The sequence below is a fragment of the Aulonocara sp. 'chitande type north' Nkhata Bay genome, linkage group LG4 (assembly GCF_057382095.1).
Source record: "Aulonocara sp. 'chitande type north' Nkhata Bay isolate Kocher_YH1m ecotype deep benthic linkage group LG4, A_spYH_male_GT1.1, whole genome shotgun sequence".
NCBI lineage: Eukaryota > Metazoa > Chordata > Actinopteri > Cichliformes > Cichlidae > Aulonocara > Aulonocara sp. 'chitande type north' Nkhata Bay.
In genome coordinates, this window is record NC_141347.1 from 33,641,454 (window position 1) to 33,656,318 (window position 14,865).

Genomic DNA, 14,865 nt, shown 5'->3' on the forward strand with positions numbered 1-14,865 from the left:
CAGCTGCCTGTGAGAAAATACACACAGTCACAGCAAGACTTCAGACACAAAACCCCGAGGCTTTCATTATTATATCTGGAGACTTTAACCATGCCACACTGGACTCTACTCTGGCTGCTTTTCACCAGTTTGTGAATTGTCCCACAAGAAGCAACAGGACAATTGACCTACTGTATGCTAATGTGAGAGATGCATACAGAGCCACCCCCCTCCCCCCACTAGGGAAGTCAGACCACAACCTGGTTTACCTACAGCCACAATACACACCCCTCGTCCAAAGGCAGCCGGTCACAACGCGCTCCATCCGGAGATGGACCCCAGAAAAGGAGGATGCTCTGAGGGACTGTTATGACACCACAGACTGGGATGTGCTCCTGAGCCCACATGGTGAGGACATAGAGGGGGCGACACACTGTCTTACAGACTACCTCAACTTTTGTGTGGACACGGTCGCCCCTGCTAAGACGGTACGGTGTTATCCTAATAACAAACCGTGGGTAACACAGGAAGTCAAAGCTGTCCTCAACATGAAGAAGAAGGCTTTCAGGAGCAAAGTGAAGGAGGAGATGAAGGCAGCACAGCGGGAGGTGAAACGCTGCCTGAGGGAAGCAAAGGACACCTACAGGAGGAAGGTGGAGCAGAAGTTGGAGAGGAACAATATGAGGGAGGTCTGGAATGGTGTGAAAACCATCACAGGCCACAACACCAAGAAAAGCACAGTGGGGGGGACTGTGGAGAAGGCAAACGAACTCAACAACTTCTTCAACAGGTTTGACCAGCCCACAACCCCCCCACCCTCACCTTCACTACAGAGTCCAATCCCCACTCTCCTACCTCCCTCGCTTCCCCCCCCTTCCTGACACCATGACACCCCCCTCCTCCAATCCCTCTCTCAGCAGCAAGACATCTCCCCCCCTCCCCTCTTCCCAAACATCTCCCAGTGTCACAGTGGATCAGGTCAGGAGACAACTGAGGAAGCTTCGCCCCAGAAAGGCAGCAGGCCCAGACGAGGTGTGTCCTAGGATGCTAAAGGCGTGTGCTGCTGAACTTGGGGAGCCGCTACAACGAGTCTTCAACCTCAGTCTGCGACTGGGGAGAGTGCCCGCCCTATGGAAGACATCCTGCATCGTCCTGGTCCCCAAAAAGAACCGGCCCAATGAGCTGAATGACTTCCGACCGGTGGCACTGACGTCACATCTTATGAAGACTCTAGAGCGGCTCTTCCTCAAACTCCTCCGACCACAGGTACAACATGCCCAGGACCCACTACAGTTTGCACACAAGGCGGGTGTCGGAGTGGAGGATGCCATCCTGTACCTCCTACACAGAGCCCACTCACACCTGGATGGGGGAAAAGGCACGGTCAGGATCCTGTTTCTTGACTTTTCCAGTGCCTTTAATACCATCCGGCCCTGTATGCTTCAAGAAAAACTGAACAGGATGGAGGTGGACCCCTGCCTGGTGGCTTGGATCTCCGACTACCTCACCGACAGACCACAGTACGTCAGGCTGAAGGACATCACGTCTGACACAGTGGTCAGCAGCACAGGAGCACCACAGGGAACTGTGCTGTCCCCTCTTCTCTTCACCCTGTACACCTCTGACTTCTGCTACAACTCTGAATTATGCCACATTCAGAAGTTTGCAGACGACACAGCCATCATGGGGTGTATCTGGGATGATCAGGAAGAGGAGTACAGAAGTCTGGTGAGGAACTTTGTCGCATGGAGTCACACAAACCACCTGCAACTCAACACCTCAAAGACGAAGGAACTGGTTGTGGACTTCGGGAGGTCTAGAGCAGGTCCACTGCCGGTTCAGATAGAGGGGGAGGAGGTGGAGGTGGTCAACAAGTACAAGTACCTCGGGCTGTGGGTGGACAATAAACTGGACTGGTCATGCAACACAGAGCACCTGTATAAAAAAGCCCAAAGCCGACTGTACTTCCTCAGGAGGCTGAGGTCTTTTAACATCTGCAGGAAGCGCCTGAGGATGTTTTACCAGTCGGTGGTTGCTGGAGTACTTTTCTATGCTGTGGTGTGCTGGGGGAGCAGCACAGCAAAGAAGGACTCATCCAGGCTGGAGAAACTGATCAGGAGGGCTAGCTCTGTGGTCGGCATGAAGCTGGACACTCTGGTGACAGTGGCAGAGAAAAGGACATTAAAGAAACTGATGGACATTATGGACAATGCCAGGCATCCTCTGCACACGGCCATTAACAACCAGAAGAGTCTGTTCAGTGACAGGTTGCTTCTCCCAAAGACAAGAACTAACAGACTTAAAAACTCCTTTGTCCCACACGCCATCAGACTGTTTAACTCCTCTCTGGAGGGGAGAGGGAGGGGAAACAGGAGGACAAAGGAGGGGGGAACAACTAAGCTGTAGTGCCTCTTCACCTCACTGTGCAATACCTTTTGTGCAATACTTTTGTAAATAGTCAACGGTGCAATAGACTCAATACTTGAAATGTGCAATTCACTTGTATTTTTATTTTTATTCCTATTTATTCTATTTATCCCCTTCGTATATTTTATTTATATTGTCTCTGTATTTATATATATGTGTGTGTGTATAACTCTGTAACTTCTGTCGGTGCTGTGATTTTTTTGGAAATCGAATTTCCCAGAGGAACCCACCCGAGGGATTAATAAAGTTCTATCTTATCTTATCTTATCTTATATATAGTGGGTGTCGGTCTGTGCTCGTCATCAGCTCGTCTGCGTTCCATGGTGTTCTGCTCCTCTGTCTGTGTCTCTCTGCCCCGCACCCCATTTCGTATGATCTCCGGTTTGCTATTTAGTTGTCCCAGTTTAGGTTTGTTCTGTAATTTCTCATCCCTCATTGCCTATTTTGCCACTACGCCACTTGTAAATAAACGTCACTCATATCATCAGTCACTGCCTGTATTTTGGGTCCTTTTCCTTCAACAACACACGGCTCGCCTTGGCAGCCGTGACAAACAATCTGATAATGAATGTGCTGCTAATTAATATTCCAGGTTTTTTGCTACCGCTATAATCATTGAGGCCTAAACAAAATACCTCTAGGGCAAAATGACTTAGTCACATTAATGTTACCTGCTTATGCATGTCTGAAGTCGGGCTTTATAATAAATAATAAAAGTCCCATGAGCACAGGACTTGGGTGAGAAATATTCAAGATTTTTAATAAATTTGAAAATGATAAAGCACAATATACACAGTACACACCCAAGGAAGAAGAAGAAGAGCTATATCTTCTGTTGGTGTACAGCAACAGCACCAGGACAAAACAGAGGAAATATATAAAAAAGAAAAAACGAAAAAAAACACAGAATTGCAGTACACCATTTTATTAAAACCTGTCCTAATAACTCCATTTACTGACCCATAGCCTTTTGTAATTTGGCGCCATCTAGTGGTTATATTATAAAAAAAAAAGCAGCTAAGAAGGTTAAAGCTGAATAGTGATTTCTGCAAAAGACATTTTAACATGTACTTGTTAAAGCACAGTAGTGTGGGATATATAATGTTAAAGGTGGTTCCATGATATGCAGCAGTAACAGCGGCAGAGCACACAGCTGTATTTATTCAGTTTGATATTTTTAATTGTGCTTCTCCTGTGAAAAGGCCTGTTTTGTGAGAAGATTAGCCTGTTTGTGACTTCAGTGGCTACTAATCTGTCTCTACATTTTTTTCCATGTTTATATATATATAATTTTTGTTGAAAAACAGTAAAGCAGTCGCTTACTTTATAAGTGAAATAAAAAATAAGGGCTTTCAGGCCTTTGTTGGTACAAAACAAGTTTGTATATCTGAGCCAACAAAATACCACAACCGGGAGACTCTTTGTTAATCAAACAATGACAAACCTTTGCTGAGGTTTCGCTGCATGTTATTTAAATCTCTGTAATATTAGTGCATCTTTAGAATACAAACAAGACCTTGAACCATAGAGACAATATAACAAACCCCAACTGTTTAATGGTATACCTACTGAAAGGCATTCACAAAGTCTTCAAGTACTAATGTTACAAAACAAATAATAGAAGATGTAACTTCGTTTTGAAAGGGTAGTGAAAAGACTTGAATGATGAATACGGGATAATCCAGACAGGAGTGTTGGGAGGACTGCCTCATACAGCCGATCTGTGTCAAGTTTAATAAGGAGCCGAGCTACTCATTCTGCCAAAGCCTCTTTCTTCTATTTATTTATTTTTTTGAGGCATTTCCTCAAAGGGTACATTAATACCAAATCTACATTTTTACCATCAGTCTTAAGAAGAAGTGGGAATGTCTTTTGGTGCCAGTAAGTGACTATGAAGAAACTATACATCATTACTTTAGATCCCGTTTTAAATCCACAGTGAGACGTCTGTATAGACCCTCATTCATCCAGGTCATGTAGTGGTAGGATTTTGGAAACAAAGTGGCCAGACTTGACTGGATGTGATGATGTCTCACCAAGCCCTTTAGTACACAATGAGACTTGCGCATGACTACCCTGTAATTTTATGATGCTCTATTGTGAATATAATGTTGTATATTAACTGAGAGATCAGTACATGTATTTAATGCCTGAGTATCAGGCACATTGACACACTGTGTCAATGTGCCTGTATAGCCTGCTCCTCATTTGCTCAAAATGTATGCCCCTTCTAATTTATACAAATCAGACGCATCTGGTGTGATGAACTTTCACCACCATTGGTTTGAGATAAAGGAACTTGGGCAGACAGCCCACGTCTGTTCATCCAATCAGGCATAGCTCAGTATTGTACAGGTGTAACCGAGAACCTGTCAATCCTTAGTTGTCAGTTTCTATGAGCTCAGCCATCAAGAATCCAAAAATGGAAATAATTTGACCAAACGCCACTGTGGACGTGTAAATGTATTGATGGTTAATTTAGCTGATAAAGCCATTTTCAAATGCTAAGTTACCAAGTACAACATAAGTTCAAGGATAAATTCATTGACAATATGCACTGTGTTGGGTCTGTGTTTCCACCAGCCTCTGGTTTAGAGACTTATTCATCATGAAAGAAAACAAGTCAGCGATTGATCGATTACTTGCAAGGGAGGCCTCGTCTGTGTCCACCACGAAAATGACCCCAAATCCGGCCTCCTCCCGCTGCCTTTTATTGAGAAACAGTTCACACAAAACACATCACAGCAAAGCAACGCCCACATGGTTCTAAGACAAGGCATTGTATGTATATGTGTGAACTTCTGTATGTAAGTAAGAATGTGTGTGTGTGTGTGTGTGTGTGTGTGTGTGTGTGTGTGTGTGTGTATGTGTGTGTTACCTCCTGCTGGGCAGGAAGCTTACATGAAAAAGACCCTCACAAGGATGTGTCTGTAATAAAAGACTACAGCCCCCCACCTAGAACCTCGAGAATCTGGGGAGGGGGACAGTGGAATTCCTTTCATCAGAGTTAAACAGTAGAGATGGTAAGCATAAAAATGACATTTAACTATTCACTCTAACACACTGAAAACCAGTATTTTGCTTCATTCAATAGGCAGCTATTCAATAAGCTTGCAGGCAAGATCATGTTAGCCCAAGATCAAACAAAAATTCTTCCACAAATTGAGTTTTTGTAGAAAACCTCTAATATTAGTTATTGTGGACAAAGTGCTACCCACTTAGTACTACTAGCAAAATAAAATCTGAAGCTGAATCATTTTTTGGTTTGTTTTGGACTCTGTGCTGTGCTGGGTCATTTTGTGGACATGAGTGATTTGTGGATTCACACTTTGCTAATCTAATATTAGCAAACTGAAGCTGAACTGTAGGGGAGGTGGGCAGTGAGGCTCAACACTTTGAGATAAAAGTGTCACATTAAATTGCTGTGAGTGAAAGTTGAGGAAGGTCTTATAATATTTTGGTTACAAAATATTATGTTTGTTCACACATTTTAAATAAAAGTGTTTAAACTATTAAAGTTGTTATGTAGTGCACTTTATACTGAGCTCTGCGACCGAGCTGTCATGTACAAGTTTTGCTTGAATTCCCCTAGAAACCTCACAAACAGATGATGCTTTGTGTTACAGAAAGCAGCTACAGGAGGCCTTGTGCCGCTACACCACAGACACCCTCACCTACATCCACACAGTGAGAGCATTCTGTGCGATGTTCTCTAAATGGATGATCTGGAGAGACACCGAGGTAGAAATGATGAGGGATATCAAAGATAGACTTGAAACACTTGACCTAAACATCAACCATGTTACTAAGTCAGAGGAAAAAGGTAAAGCCTTTGTGGAGTATATGAAGAGCAAGGTGACTGTGAATGTAGACAGCAAGCGTGTAGAGCTGGAGAATAAGCTGGTCAAAGTGTTGAAGGACACTGCAAGTGGCCTGGAGAGTCTCAGCAGCTTCCTGGATGCAGTGGAGAAGCTGGCAGTGACCTCGCTGCATGTGTTCAGGGAGAACCAGGTGTTACACCTTCCAGAAAGGATCAGTCCTGAGTATGTTCAGGCTGTCATCTTGGCTGCACGAGTGATCTGTCCTCTGCTGCTGGAGTTTAAAAGAGACGACAACGTCTTCTTCCTTCCCAAACTCCAGAATGTGGAAGTGCTGGCATATCAGCTGGACAGATACATACAGACCTCCAAGACAATCTGTGAGAAGTTGGACAAAAGGTAAACAAATAAATGATATACAAAATATTAAGGAATTTTGCACATTAAGTATCATCTATTGTATAAAATAAGTTGACCTGCGTTCTTCACAGCTGCTTCAGTGACTTTGGTCTGAAGATGGCTGTAGAAACTGTGGTTGATCTTGATGTGGATTTGTCTGAGGATGACGTACAGAGAATGCTTGATCACGTAAATCAGCTCGATGAGATCAGGTAAGTTTTTCTGTTCCCAAATATGTGTCAGTGCAGAACTTGTTTTTTCTTTTTTTTTCTTCATCTCAGGGCTCGGATACTGCTGGTGTCCTACAGGCCTGCATAAGATGTCCTTTGATTGTTGGTGCTGTGACGTAGACATTGCCGCTGCAGTGAGACCGGTTTCACTCCTAGTGCATCAGGGGTCTTGAACACCAGGCCTCGAGGGCCGGTGTCCTGCAGGTTTTACATCTCACCCTGGGCCAACACACCTGAATCAAATGGTTAGACAATGTCCTGATTCGGATTTGAGAAGAGACATACGACTGAAGGTCCATAGTGCGTCAAAACAATGATTTTATTAAAACACATATATGTAAACAAAAAAAAAAACAAAAAAAAAAAAACACATATATGTGGTGAAGATGAGCTCTGCAAAACATCAGCCTCGATCTCCCCAGAACAATAGGTGGGGTGTGATATTTATAACATATGATGACCAGTAACCTGCGTCACCGCAGATGCATGTTCCAGTAACTCCAGCCTGGACATATTCTAAAAAAGAACAGCTACTTCCTTTGTTCCTCCACCCGCCAGATGCTTCCTGTTATTCTACTCTCTGGGCTTAACAGAACTAAACTGTCACGTATGCAGGTAAACAACTTTTGGAGTCAGTTTCTAAATACTGTATATTCAGGCAGACTTATGTGTGTCTTGACCTCAGTGCATGACCTCACTCAACAAACAAAGACAATTTAGAAGTATACTTCCTGACTCCGTTTGAGTCATCTGTTACCAGGCAAACTTCAATGCAGCAGGCTGCTGAATGCACACACAGGCCTATACAACATGTATCATATGTGGTAAATTGTACTGTAAGCATGTGGACAATTCTTTCAATAGCTGTGGGTCACCTTAACTTTCTCCATTGATCGGCCAGACGTCACGCTGCCCGTAGCTTCAAACCATTAATTAACTTGACGTAGCTTCAACTCTTTAATTAGAAATATGTGTATAACATGATTACAGTTGCACCTGCAATGAAATATTATTATGTGCTTATGCTAACACCTGAAATACAGACTTTAATGTAACATCAACAGTTTCAATAAATGTGTCAATGAAATGATAATGATAAATCATAAGTGATACAACAGTAATAATAATGATTATGAATAGTAACAGTGAAATAATATTTCATCCCGACATTCACCACCAGGCCTCCGGAGAACTTCAAGACAAGTTGAGGAGATAATTTAGCCATTTAAATCAGCTGTGTTGGATAAAGGACACATCTAAAACCTGCAGGACACTGCCCCTCGAGGCCTGGAGTTCGAGACCCCTGATAAATATGCTTGGTCTGGACACTACACTATACAAAAAATGATGTAGCTTCTGGATCTTAAAAGTGAAGCTAGTGTAAATGTTCCTTAACCTCCTGGGACCTGGCATCCACATATGTGGAGATCACATTTTGGGTTGTCAAAATACAAAATTTTGCTCTACAAGGGCCTGATATCCACTTACGAGGACATTATACTGCCACTGCTCTATCAAAATTTAAAACGAATGTTCTCATATGTGGATCTCATTTCTCTCAGAAACAAAAATCAGGTAATTCTTTGTTTTTACATTCATCAGGTCCCAATCAGCCCAAATAGCAAAGAGAAATTAAAAATGCATGACTTGAAAGAGTTTGGGTCGTGGGAGGTTAAACCTCTAGTCTTGTTCATGGGCTGCAGGGAGGACTTATATCCCTGCAACCAAAAAAATGTTTTGCAGGACACATGACATGTTTTTGTTGGTCATGTAACGTTAAAAACTAAACCTAAATATTGTTAATATTGCAATAACATGGTGACATTTTAAAATGTGTCACCCCACTAATTCTTTTTAAATTTCTTCTCTCAGGATGAACGAGCAGTTCCGAATGGTGTTCTTGTTCCAGGAGGAACCGTGCCATGGGTTCATTAGTGAGTTCGACAAGCGACAGCCCACCATGCTGCAGTTTCTAAAGGAGCTGGAGGAGACAGCTGTTCAGTTAGACAAAATGAATAAGGGGGCAAAGATTTCCAGTGTGGCAGGCAGCTCCGTGGGGGCAGTTGGAGGTGTGCTGTCCATTGTTGGTTTGGCATTAATTCCTTTCACAGCAGGAGTTTCTCTAGCTTTGACAATGACTGGAGTCGGGCTGGGAATCACCAGTGGAGTCAACAGTTTTGTGACCACATTCACAGAGGTTGGAGTAAATGCTACACAACGAAAGAAAGCCTCTGAAGTCTTCAAGAACTTTATGGAGGATGTACAGAGTCTCCAGAGTTGTCTGGAGGAGGTTACCAGGCAAACCATCGCCAAACTGGACGCACTTGACATAAATATAGTTGTGGGAGTTGGCAAGATTGCCAAAAACGCTTGTGCTATTGGAAAGGGTATTGATGCACTTGTTGATAGCGCTTCTGCTGTTAAGATGTTACAAACGAGTGCTGGGAAAGTTGTGGCTCAAGAAGGACAAGCGTTACGTAATGCACCCAGGGTTGCTTCAGATATCCCAGATATTGGTCAGGCAGCAGCCAAAGGGACCCTTGCACTCTCCAAGTCAGCAAGAGCAGGTCTCATTGCACTTAATGCTCTCTTCCTCGGCATGGATATTTTCTTCATCTGTAAAGACAGCATCAGTCTGGCTAAAGGCAGCGAGACTGAAGTCTCACAATTTATCAGAGCCAGAGCTGCACTTTGGAGTTCAGAGATCGACTCATGGCAGAAGATGCATGACTCTCTGAATGAAGGTTTGCCAACATCAGAAAAAAAGAAGGCTGTTCTGGAGACTCCAATTTATCTGGAGATGGAGGTGAAGAAACAGAGTGAAGCAGAAAGGGTAGAACCATCTGCTGAATGATTAAAAAAAAAACTGCAATGAAACAGTTGTAAATTACTGATCACTGAAGTGCTCGACTCATGCTGATTGAAACTATGATCAGATCATAGAGCCGTTTAATGTGGAAAATGTTTGAAAGCAATCGTCAGACTGTAGGTCTTTTCAGTAACAGCACGCAGCGAGGCATCCTCATGCTGTAATTACATTAATTGCCAATAAGCCAACTGAAAAAAAAATGTATATTCTAGAGTTGTGATTACTGCAATATCAAGTATCAGAGAAAATATCTGTCAATGCCAAATTTGAATAATATATGTGATTTGTACATAATTCTGCTGAACATTTTATTTGCACAGTGAAATATAAAACCGTATTAATAACATTATTTAATCAAGTATGCAATAAAATAAAAAAAATAATTACTTCCAGATATAAACTTTTTTTGTAATAGTTCTGTTATTACACAGTAATTACACGAAGTTCTGGTGCATAGATTTTAGAACAGATGAAATATTCTTGTACCAGTCTGACCAGTCTGCTGTGTGTGTACTGCACTGGTAATTTAAAAGCAGCACTAATCACATGTAATGATCATAATGTAAATGTAATCGGTTTCTTTTTGTATAAATACTTGTATCCTTAAATTGTCCCTCTGTTGATATATAAAGTTTTAACTGATCCAATGAAATGTGTTAATATCCAGAATTGTTTTAGTGAATATAATTAAAAAGCTATGCCTGTGGTCGATGATAGGCAGCAGATACTAGATGAAAACTCTAAAACAAAAAACAAAACAAAAAATAGATGTTGTAGTTTTTCTTGTTTAAGAATCAATATTTTACATAAAAATAGAATTTAAATTGTTGTCAGAACATTTAGTTGGACTCTCTGGTAATGTGATAAACATGGATACCTTTTCCAGTGGCCTCTTACACATTTGCAAGCTTCACTTATAAAACATGTCACAGTTGTAATTACAGTTTCAAAAGCAAATATATGATGATGATGATGAAATCTTCCAGATGAAGCAAAACAAAATTCCCACAACTGTGATGCTCTTAATTTTATTGCTACAGTATTTAACAAGGTCATTGTTGGTATATGTGCATATTGTCCTTAAAGTAAAACAAACAGACAAATAAACGTACAAGTAAAACCCACTTTTAGTCAGTAATTTGATGTGACAGTTGAAAATGTAAATTCCAACAACCAAAAACTCAGCAGTCATTGTTCTTGCTGAACGTGGTGCTGAGATAAAAGTACAAGGAAAAACAGAGTGAACAGAAAGTGAGTCAAAGAAAAAGAAATACAAAGACAGAGGAGGTTATCAGAAGCAGATGTGGTTGTGGGTGAAGAAACTGCTGCAAGATGCTGAAGCAACAATTTCAAGTAATGCAAGTATTGCAATATGTAACAACAACAAATGTTTCTCAGTTGAAAGCAAAGATTTCTTTTAAGATTTGAAATAAATTCATAAACTAATATATTTGCATGTATGCACGGTGCTGGTTGGATCCCAGCTGCTGTATCATCAGTAATGCAATAAGTTGCACTGTTCCTCCTCTTATGTTAGGTGTTTTACAGGATAATCAATGTTTCATGTAATTCAGTCAGTCATATGATAAAGGAACAGGAGCGCAAAATGCAAACAGGGATTAGATGGTTTACAGTTGGCTGACATCATAGAAGTAGACACCTTTTTAAATCTGTTCTCACACCTAAAGCAACCTGTTACACTTTTGTTTGGTTTGCAAGCTTCAGATTAAAATCTTCCCACAGCTGTGATTACAGCCCGAGAGGCAGAGATCTGATATAGGCACATCCTGCTGAAGATAAAGTAAATTCAAACAATGGTGAAAGTAATTTTTTTTATCACATCGTGTTTAACATGACTATTACTGATATAACATCACAGGTACACCTTGTTGTTACTACGTTGGACCCCTCTTGCCTTCAAAACTGCCTTAATTTTTGTAAAAAAGTAAAGAGGTTTTGTAAGCCACACATTGCTTTAATCAAGTATATGTACATTTAAACATGGTTTTAGCTGTCAAAGAGCAAAACAAAGAACTGAATAACAATAAAAATTCACAGATTTTATTACTTAAAATATATATATGAAAAAATGAAAAAACATTGTTTTATTATGTTATATATTTATATCTCACCAGTGGAATCAACAGTGCTGTGACCACTGCAGCAGAGATTGGAGTTAAACGCACACAGAAAAGCAAAGTCAATGATGTCCTCCCGAAGTTCATGGAAGATGTGCAAAGTATTCAGGATTGTCTGGGAGAGGTAATCAATCAACCAACTGCTGACAAAGAAGTGGGTTTTTATAAAGATATGTGCATTGGCTTTAAACAAGTTGGGTCAGTTGGACTGAGGATTCGATCACTGGTTAGAGATGCTTCAGATGTTAAATTGATAAAATCTAAAAACCTGATTACAGGTTGTGGTACGATGGTGGCCCAGGAAAGTAAAGCCCCCAAGATGGCCTCAGAAATCCCAGAAGTGGGTCAGGCAGCATTCAAAGGGTCACTTGCTCTCTCAAAGACAGCCAGAGCAGCTCTCATTGCACTCAATGCTTTCTTTCTTGGATTAGATATCTTTTTCATCTGTAAAGACAGCATCAGTCTGGCTAAAGGCAGCAAAACTAAGATCTCACAATTCATCAGAGCAAAAGCTGCACTTTGGAGCTCAGAAATAGACTCATGGCAAAAGATCTGTAACTCTCTGAATGAAGGTCTGAAGACAGAAGACAAAAAGAAAGCTTTCCTAGAGATTCCATTTTATACAGCGATGAAGAGACAAGTACAGAAAAAAAACAGTCTGTGTCTTTTGAGAACAAACAAAGGGACAGAGAACTGAAATTCCAAATTTTTTTTTATTTAATTATGGTGGTTCTAGGAGGCTTATTAGGGTTTGCTGCATGGGTCTGTGATGCATTTAGCAATTAGACATGAGAGTACTTAAGGTGAGGCCAAAGAGTATAAAAGTGTGCCACTTTGTCTTTGGTCTTAGTGGCTAGTGTGTGGACCTATGTGGAAATTCTGACTGATTTCTTGAGCTATACTCTCTTTCTTGGTCAGGACCAAAGTTTTGCTAACATCTTTCTTGTTGCTCTCAGAAATAGCAGCGTAGCAATATTAATTTAGACTTTGTAATAATTTGTTTTGTTTCTGATTCTGATTAAGCCAGACAAGTAGGCCACTGGGACAGTTTGGCAGTATCCTTTGCGTGTCTTTAGACTTGGACTAGTGTCCAAAACACTAGATCAGCAAAAATGTCAGAATATACACTCTTTTCCTCATTAATGATGCCTAATGATGAAAAACTAGGGATTCTACACTTGCCATTTTATCCTTTTATAAAGAGTTAGATTTTTAGAGAAAAACAAATTAAACTTTCGTCTGATCAAAGTGAAGCATAAATTTGAGTTATAGGGTAATCGATCAGTAAACAGACAGGACTGCATTAGATGGGAAAACTGAACCACAGTGTGCTCCACTGTTTTCTAAATGTATGCTATAGTGCAAACGTCATGCAGCAATACATTTATATATTTTATTAATAATATTACGGAGATATAAATGATATAAATGTGACAATGAGAAGATGAATCATATCAGAATTTTTTCCCTTTTTCTTTTGTGAATTCTGTGATTAAGTTTAAAAACTGGAATCTGCTTTTCAAAGCTTTGGTCTTAACTGATTACAGGCTGTTTACTAGCTGTGATTTTTGGTCATTAGTTTGTTTCTTTTTTTGAAATTGTATTTGCAATGTGTTTTATGCTTTACTATTTTCATTATATAGCAAGTAACATTAAGTAAAATTCAAATTATCTGTACGGTACGCGGATTCTAAATTTAATACAGATAAATCTTATAAATTTTGGAAAATTAGTTTTTTCATTAGATTAACGGAATTAAGACTGGACTTCGGTCTTCAGTACTGTTTGGAGGGCTGCGTGTGCCCCAAGACTCCTGGGTCCTCTGTCTGCCTCTGGCACCTGAGGAGCATTATTGAGTACAAACACAAACACTAATGCACATGTTTACCATATTTTTTTCATTTCTTTTTCAGGTATTGCTTGTTTTTTGTAGTAATCGTGAGCGAGATTAAAGAGATCAGCAATAAGGTCTCCATCCTCTCCAGTTGCTACAAATGCTTACATGCATCAATATCATCTTCAGAAATTATTTTAATTAAAATTCCACCTGGTCTCATCTCTGTGTTTCTGTAACATAAATAACGAGCCTACATTTTCCTCATCACACCAGCAATCAGCTCATCTTTCTACATCTATTCTTTCTTTGTTTTGTCTCTTTGTTCCTTCTGTTCTTATAGCTGCTTTTGTGTCTTTCTCCTTTCAGGAGTTTTGTTTTCACATTAACATTTTGGATGCTTAAATCTCTTTCTAGGAAATTTTGGTAGGCCTTGGGTTGGTACGCCTTTTCAGTTATCTAACTATAAATAATAATGATTATGCTAACCAGTACTGGACATGGAGATGGACAGGGGCATGCCCAGAGGGGGGCGTAAAATATGATTGGTTCCTACTTATGCCCTGCTCAAGGAATGCTTTTGGACTGGAGTACTGCTAAATGTGCAGTATCCAGTGCCCACTAGATGACAGCATAGATAGAATCATATTGAAATTTAATGAGAACATTTAGTTAGGTTATTTTACTGAACTACAGATTTAACGTACTTCAGTATTCTGCATCTACTTCTCTAAAATTTGGATGCAAATGTTATACTTTATACCCCATACACCATTTAATTTAAAGCTGTAGCTAGTAATTTATTATTTGCACATTTGAAAGTAAAAAACTCTAATAATTAATTATGATGTATATAAGTAGTATTTACATTAATGAATCCAATATTAAGGAGGATTATGGCTTTTACTCACCCGCTTCTTTCACCACTTTGCAAAACAGTGTTGTTCACATGTATAACACTATTTGTGGGAGTGTAAAAGGTCGCATATGAGCTCAGAAATCATGACCAGTGTTTGACATACCAGTTTCGTTCTCTTGATGTTAAATAGTGTTATTCTTCACCCCCCCCCCCCCCCCCCCCTCCCCCACACACACCCCGGAAAAAAAACCCGCAGGATGTGGCAGGATGGGTTAGTTTCGATTATGCATGTACATCCGTCCCCAGATAGCA

The 14,865-nt window shown here is 40.5% G+C and overlaps 2 protein-coding genes across 2 annotated transcripts; both read left to right on the plus strand.

Moving 5' to 3' along the window:
* The first annotated feature begins 6,111 nt into the window (after positions 1-6,111).
* LOC147333111 (uncharacterized) lies at positions 6,112-10,278 on the plus strand. Its single transcript, XM_086290076.1, has 3 exons — positions 6,112-6,623; positions 6,716-6,835; positions 8,726-10,278. Exons 1-3 carry the CDS (start codon positions 6,112-6,114, stop codon positions 9,705-9,707), a joined length of 1,614 nt encoding a protein of 537 aa, XP_086146202.1. The 3' UTR covers positions 9,708-10,278.
* A 1,568-nt stretch (positions 10,279-11,846) lies between these two features.
* LOC147333112 (uncharacterized) lies at positions 11,847-12,557 on the plus strand (the record flags this gene model as incomplete). The annotated part of the gene is made up of 1 exon (XM_086290822.1): positions 11,847-12,557. A coding segment is annotated over one exon (711 nt), but the record flags the coding sequence as incomplete, so codon positions are not given.
* Positions 12,558-14,865: the final 2,308 nt, after the last annotated feature.